The sequence below is a fragment of the Opisthocomus hoazin genome, chromosome 1, assembly GCF_030867145.1.
Source record: "Opisthocomus hoazin isolate bOpiHoa1 chromosome 1, bOpiHoa1.hap1, whole genome shotgun sequence".
Classification (NCBI taxonomy): Eukaryota; Metazoa; Chordata; class Aves; order Opisthocomiformes; family Opisthocomidae; genus Opisthocomus; species Opisthocomus hoazin.
In genome coordinates, this window is record NC_134414.1 from 9,724,012 (window position 1) to 9,731,471 (window position 7,460).

Genomic DNA, 7,460 nt, shown 5'->3' on the forward strand with positions numbered 1-7,460 from the left:
TTTGATCCTATTTCAAGGGGGAAGATGTGTTTGACACTTCTTAAATAGAGAACAAGTTAAAGGATTCTCCAGGATAAGAGGGGGTTTTACTACAGTTCCTAAAACGTCAATTTTGAAAAGTCCCCCAAAAAATCTGCGTAGCTGCCTGATTCAGTTACAAACAGGTAGGTAGGTCTGAGTAGCTCGGCGAGCCTCTCTGCTCCATTTGACACTGCAGGGCTGGGTCTAGGTTGAATCCTAGCTGGCTGTCACAACAGGAGCAAGAGGAATTAGTCACAACTGAGGTGTGTAGAGCTGTGTTTATTGTGCTTCTCTGACAACAGGTTTGGCTCCTGTGAGAATTAATTTGATGGAAAACATGCTTTCTGAATTGGTGCTTTGCTGTGTGGCGGGGAAGGGTTTTCCCACAGACACATGGTCTGCATTGCTTGTAGGCGTCATTTTCAGAAGGCTGGCATCAATAAAGCAACTTCAGTGGAACAAAGGCTGCCTGCGAGAGCTGCTGCCCCGTACGCCGCAGAGATGGCACTCGCTAACGTACAGCCATGGAGGGGAGTTACAACATGATTACACTCAATTTACTGCATGCTTAGTCTTGAGGTTCTTCTGAGAGCGTATTTGTCTGTTTAGGTTTAGTTAATACTCCTGTTGTGCCAGAAATAGGAGAATAAAGACATAAAAATGTGTGTTCTTGGGGTAAGTAAATCTTAATGAATGAATAAAGGTTATCTGAAAGGCGCACAGTCCACACTGCCCTCATCCCGCATGGATCCCTCGAAACACCGCTACTCTAATACAGGTTTTATCCAGTGTCATCACTGCCAAAAAGTAAATTGGTTTTCATATTGGTTGCTGTCTGCAGTAAAGAAACTTGACGGTGTTAAAAGCACAATGACAGATACAAAGTTGTTGCCAGAAAATTATATTGCCAAGTTGTAGTGTGTTGGGAACTCCTCCTGCTGTGTGCACAGCCTGGTAAGACAGGCATCCCAGTGCTGTCCAGTTTCTTTATAACTTAAACTGGTATTGCTGACTTGATACTCTGAAGGATTTGTCTTTGTAAATATACTTTTTCTATGTCTAGACAAACCTATTTTGCCTCTCTCAAGTGTTGTTTACATGCATGCAACTTTACTTCTAATTGTTGCTATCAAAAGCAAGAGTAGTTTGGGTTTTTTAAGGGCAAAATAATTTGAAACTGTTGAGAAAGAGACTAGAGCAGTTGCTTCTTTGACAGTCTAGGTGCAGAAGATATTCGTAGTTTTAAAAGAAACTGGTATGTGCCTTTATGTCTTTGAACTCATAGAATCGTAGAGTGCTTTGGGTTGGAAGGAACCTTTTGGAGGTCATCTAGCCCAGCTCCCCTGTGGCGAGCAGGGACATCTTGAATTAGGGTCAGTATTTCCAGCTTGAGGAAGAAAATAATTCTCGTCATGATAAAATAGCCGGCTTCCCTCACTGCAGAATATTGTATCGTGCGCCCAGCAGAGTGAGAATGGCCGGCGCTGTGTAATTAAATTGTAGCCAGCGAAGGGGAGAGCGTGTGTGTGAGGGAGGGACAGGCGGAGTCGGTGGTCCCAGCGAGGCTGAAGAGCAGCCGGAGTCATGGCAGGCGTGAGGCAGAGTGGCAAACGCAGAGGGTTTCTGACAGGCCAGCTCTGACGTCCAGTTGACCGGGGTATAAACAACACATGGTAAGACCTGGGCGTCGTCACGCACAACAGCAGTGCTTGGATGCTCACCACCACCAAAACCATTGCCGTGTCGGCTCGTGTAAAACGGTACGACACCGACAGATCAGTGACGTGCCTGTAAGCGCTAACGTGTTCTGGTCTGATGGGCCCCAAAGGACGTAGCCTGAGGAGGAGAAGCAGCTGGGTAGTGAAAATTTTTTAAATGGTATACAGAAATTACTTGGCCTGCTGCCAGGATCCGTGTGGTGTGTAATGCTGAATTGTACAGCGGAGGTCATAGGAGTGATCACCTGCTGACGATGAAGAACGGGGTAAATGTGCAGATGAGGAAGGTGGTTGGGGGGGGGGGGAGGGGAGATGTTTTTTGGTTTGGTGGGGTTTTTCGAAGCTGTAAGAACAGGGTATGAAGTTCAGGACAGACATGCCATAAAGTAGACTTTACAGGTGCTCCTTTTGGCACATCAGTTCTAAAATAGATGCTAAAGCAGCTTGGCAGACTTGTTTAATGAGAAACCACTCTAGCTCACAATGGTAATTGGTATGACACTCGCCTGTGGATGGGTTCTTCGGTGTTACTGTGACTCTGGGGAGTTGTTGTCGTCCTTGGAAGCAGTGAGAAGTGCTCTCCCCTTACTGCTGTTGGAGGTGAGCCTAAGCTTTGGGCCTGCTGCCGCACAGTACGCTGCGTTTCATATCGCACCAGCGCCGGGCAGTAAGGAGGCCAAATCCACAGCTCTGGGCAGGGCAGCGCTGGAGAAACTGGTGGCCAGTGCCGCTGTTTCAAATGCTTCTTACAAGCTGCCGAGGTAGGTTCTGGTTTCAGATATGTTTATAAGTGGTATTGTGGATAGATGCAATGCAGGAAACGGTCTAACTGTACTTTGCACATTTTTTTTAGGCCTCCTTTTTAATAATTAGAGGAATTACATTAAAATATGTATTTACTGAAAGGTGCTATGCCTTGCCTGAATCTGGCTGTGGCATCTAGGAAGTAGCATTGTTGAGTTCTTTTTCCCGGTATTTAACCTGAACAGGTTTCCTGAAATGGCACCTCTGATTCTGGTTAGACCCCGAGGTTGCACAAACGACAGCTCTAAACCCACCAGTCTTCCACAGTGCTTTCAAACTGGGACATTACTTTGGACTTGATACCAATTGGAGATTTGCCAGCTCGATTTAACAGGACTCTTAATGTGCGACTTCAAGCCGTTTGTCCGTGAAGAGGAAGAATGTCTCGCGAAACCCCGTCGCAGCGGGCAGGACTTGCTGAAGTTAGGGCTCTGCTGGGCTTCATCCTTAGTCTGGCTCAAATCCTGGAGAGCGGCAGGGTATGGTGTGCTGCGGCTTTCCAAAGGGAAGAACCGAGTTTACAAGGGGAACTTCTGACATCCTGAAGCTGCTTCTCAAGCACTTCCCATTCTGTCTCATGACTCTTCCATGATCTGTTTATGGGGACTGGGTCCGAGTGCCCCTTTGGGAGTGGGCTTTCGGGAGGGAGATAAAGATTCCAGCACGGATAGACAGTATTGATCCTGAAAGAACTTGCCTCCCTGTGGTTTCTGAGAGAGACATTAATGGGAAAAATTTCAATTTGCAATGGCAATATTTGCACTCTGGGCACTTGTGCAAGCAGTTCCCATAAGCACGTTCCCTGTCATGCGTGGCTTGGCAGGCATTCCGGTATTTCCAGAGGAAACTTGTTGTCTTACAAAGTCTTTTGCAGTGGACATGAAGTGCAAGTATGCACTGGCCGTTAGTGACTCGATTACGACTAAACTGTTAAAGTGATGGAATCTGAACTGGAGAAAGCTGACTTTTATTTGTAAGTGCAAAACCATGCAAGTTCTACAAAGGAGGAGGACAAATAGAATTTAATAAAGCACCATTTGTAACTGGGAAAGCACTAACCTAGAAGGAAAATGGCTAAAACCCATGAATCAACAGAGAGACACTCCTGCAATTACAGCCTGCAGATTACTGGTGCCTTCCAGCAGCGGCAGCTGGAAGGCCGGTATTGGCTCCTTGTAGATTGTGCTTTACACAGCTGAATTTGGGGTGTGGTGCTTTAAATACGTGGCTGTAGGACGTGATTTTTGTTAGTGTATAAACTGTCGGTCTCAGGCTTCACGTCTCACCTAAAACGACAGAGGCTGACAGACTTGCATCTATTTTTTTTTTTTTCTACCCCCAGAATATATCCCCACGTTCTCTCCTTCTAGCCCCCAAACTGAGCAATAGCCATTACCTGCTCTCCAGCCTCTTTATGCACATCCTGCTTGGAGAGGAGAAGATGCTGAGAGCTGTTCCTTCTGGAGGAGGCGTCTGGAAAGCTCCCAGACCCCCGGCCCCATCGCTCCCCACCAGTACATAGTTTTGCCAGTAAAGCGGGGAGAGTGCTAACGTGTTTCACAGGAGTGTCAGGCTTTGTTTTGTATCTTCTTTCAAAGAAAGCTGCTGTGAAAGCACGAGGTTATCCGCTTATTTGGCAAAAGTCAGTTTCCTTTCTGGAGGGTCATGTCCAGCTTGTTTCTGCATTACACCAACCATTGAAGAGGCTTCCTGTCTTCCATATGACCAAACACCTTGTTTTAATAGTTGATTTCTGCCAAGTTTGCCTCTTAACCTCCCCTTGTCCTTTCATTACACGTTCAGCTTTCATATTCTGTCATTCTGAGACCTTTTTTTCTTTTTCTTTCCCTTTCTCTGTCGTCTTTCCTACTAGCTGTCTGCAGCATCCAGCCCTTCCAGTCAGAGTCCTCACAGAGCCTCAGGAAAGGATCCCTTTGCAGAGCTCTCTCTCCAGGATTTCTTGTAGAACAACTTAGGTATTGTCCGTTATTCTGGGGAGATGCTGGTTTTTGTGATACAAAACTAAAGTTCTAATTCAGGTTTTATGAATGTGACTAGAACTGTTTCTGACGAAAATAAACAAGTCATGTTGAGTTGGAAGCATTGTGGAAGTGACTTGGAAACCTGGTGTACCTGACTGCAGCAGTTTAAAGGCCCAATCAAGTGGTTTTGCTTCAGTTCATTGGAAATCAAGTTTGACTGTTCCTTTCTGAACTCCAGGAGCCAGCACACGGGGTACTTTGCTAGGACCTGGCATTTACCATTTCATCAGGAAAATGTTCAGGGATCGTGGTTAGCAGCAAACGCCTGCTGCTGGCGTCCGGCTCGTCCCCTTCACCACATTGCTTGACCTCAGAGTTCACGTCATGCAGGAGGCGCGAGGGTTGCATTTGGGTACAGATGTGCACTGGAGCTGTTCTGTCTTTTTTTATCAGTTAGGGGCAGGTGGGAATTAAAAAACATTAAAAAAATTCAAGAATACATAGGGTAAAGAAAGAGTAGACTTCATTGCACACAGCATCAGCTTTTCTTTGGGCAGTTCTTCTGGTTCAGCGTGAAAAGTGACCTGGAGTTCTCCTCATAATGATGTTGATGACGATACTGCAGGGATAAGTAGGGGTTTTTTGTTGTTGGACAAACCAGCTTAATGCAAAGAGGTGTTCCTGTGGCTGGTGTAGTTGGTAGAACATCCTGATGGCTTTTGGTGGTTTTCTGGCCCTGATCTTGGAAAATTTTTATTTCTGTTCGCAACTTCAGATCTTGGGGTAGCTTGGGCATTTGAAGAATGGAAAATTTTGAAGAAACAGGTTTGTAGTGAAGTCCTACTTCTTATGGATGTTAACACGAAGGTTTTTAATCTTTCCAGATTCAGTTTATGTAACTGTTTTAGATGGAAGAGCAAGGAACATTTTCAAAAAGATGTGCTCACCAGTAAATCCCCACTTCCAGGAAAAACTGAACTTCAGTCTCTCAAACTCTCCTCTTCCGTTAAGTGATGCAGTGAAGTGATGAAGACCAATGAAGGAAGCCGGGACAGCTCCGTAAGCAAACATCAATATACAAGGCAAAGCCAAGAATTGCCATGAATTAAGACTAAGATCTATTTTTTTTTTTTGTCCTGGTGACTAACTTGTCGATACTTTCAGCTTCTAATAATATCCGTAATCGGTAACATACGAAGAGAAGCCTTTACTCTGGAGATTGAGCTTGGTGTTTGGAAATGCTGTCTGGAATGGAGATGTGTCCTTTACCGTAACTCGAAACACGACTTTGGGCAGGGGAGGGTCAAATCCTAACTCTTAATTCTGCAGTTACCTTTTCTTCAGTCCTCACAAATGTAGGCACAGCAGTAATGGAAATTAACTTTTTTTAAAAATTATATATTCAGTTTGCAGTAGACATTCCTTATGTATTATTGTTTGTATTTATTTATGATTATCAATTTAACATTAATATTGTATCAAAAAAAACTCCTTATGAAAATGAGTATGGGTGTATACAGTATGTCTGATTTTTATCCACGAAGAATGAATCTGATTCAGAATGCTTTTCAGCTGACATACAGAGCACTAAATATTTTAAAGGTCTGAATCTAATGAATTCTCAGTATATATGGGAATTGGGGGAAGAGCTGTAAAATGCATTAATCCTTGTAGTCAATTCTGTGCCTAGGATTTTGCAAGGGAACAGTTAACTGACTAGAAGAAGCACTACATTTTTAATTCAGCATTAGTGCGTTGGGAAGGAACTTTCTTGCTTTGTGCTTGGCATGTCATTATTTTTACATTGGACATTATAAGGCCTTTCCAAAATGAATGTGAGGAATTGCTTTCACTTGAAGACTTTCCTTCTTTTCTGTAAAATAAAAAAAACAAAACCAAAATTGAGGTGGTGTGTGTTTGGGGGGGGAAGGGGGGAAGCCTTTTCATTTGGCTAGTGCCATGTTTATGATCCTGTACCTTTTGCAATTCAAAAAGGGGAAGTAGCTTCCTTACATACGTCTGGTGGGTATTTAGTTCACGATGAATTAAAGTAGCGCTGTTGATCGGTGCTTTGTGTAAATACATCATAACTTCTGTGGGGAGCGGGGCCTTCGGAAGGATAGTCACTGATCTGAAAGCAATTCTGGACATGAATTCAGCATACTTGCTGCATTGTCTCTGCAGATTCTATTTTTGTTCAAAATATTAAAATGTATGTTAGCAAAAATGGGTGGATTTTCAAATAAAATGCAGCTTCCACAGAACTTTTGTTACGGTATGAAAGTCTGAGGTGCTTCTTTTCTTTTTGCTGCTTAAAATGTGCACTGATAATTGCTTTGTTTACTTAATAAAATACCAAATGTATTTCCTATGTGCAGATTATATTACAGGAACGCGCAGCGCTGTGACTCTGAGAGTGATGTGACCTAGACCGCCTCTTCCCCCTGGTGCTGTGGTAGACGGCCGGAGTTCCACTGTCATGAGTTGTCTTGTTAAGAGCTGGATTCCTTAATATGATATTTCTTCTGGTTTTTCATAATTTCCATGGCAATAAACTTGTACTGTTTGTAACTGAGCAAGGAGTATAAATATGCCAAAATAACTATTTTGGCATCTTCTCTAATCTTCCAGTGGAAGGTGACGCTGGTGAAGCTTTCAACAGCTTGCTCAGACTGTCGTCTGCATTAGGCGCTCATTCGCATCAGGGGGAGTTGTGGTAGAAATGGAAGTTCCCTCCTGTCACTGCTGAGCCTTGTCCTGGAGGATGTACATTGTAAAATTATCTGGTCAGATCAGCAGATTTAAAATTTCTTTCTAAAAGCGTGAATAAAAAAACCCTGAACCGTTACTTTTGGAGTATATAATGCACGTGCCCAGGCCTGGGGAGTTTCATGTACAGGTTACTTCAGTCTTCACCTTCCTCTGAGGCGTTCGA

The 7,460-nt window shown here is 43.9% G+C and overlaps 1 protein-coding gene across 7 annotated transcripts in view; it reads left to right on the forward strand.

Annotated features, from left to right (window-relative positions):
* Window positions 1–7,096, forward strand: part of PICALM (phosphatidylinositol binding clathrin assembly protein) — a 71,450-nt gene extending 64,354 nt beyond the window's left edge. For 6 of the 7 annotated variants that reach the window (XM_075416497.1, XM_075416506.1, XM_075416524.1 and 3 more), the window contains 2 exons: window positions 4,417–4,519; window positions 5,410–7,096. In XM_075416497.1, the coding sequence (XP_075272612.1) occupies window positions 4,417–4,509 (93 nt within the window). In that variant the 3' untranslated portion in view covers window positions 4,510–4,519; window positions 5,410–7,096. The remainder of the gene's footprint in view (window positions 1–4,416; window positions 4,520–5,409) is intronic. The other variant, XM_075416515.1, reaches the window with a different exon arrangement.
* The last annotated feature ends 364 nt before the right edge of the window (window positions 7,097–7,460 follow it).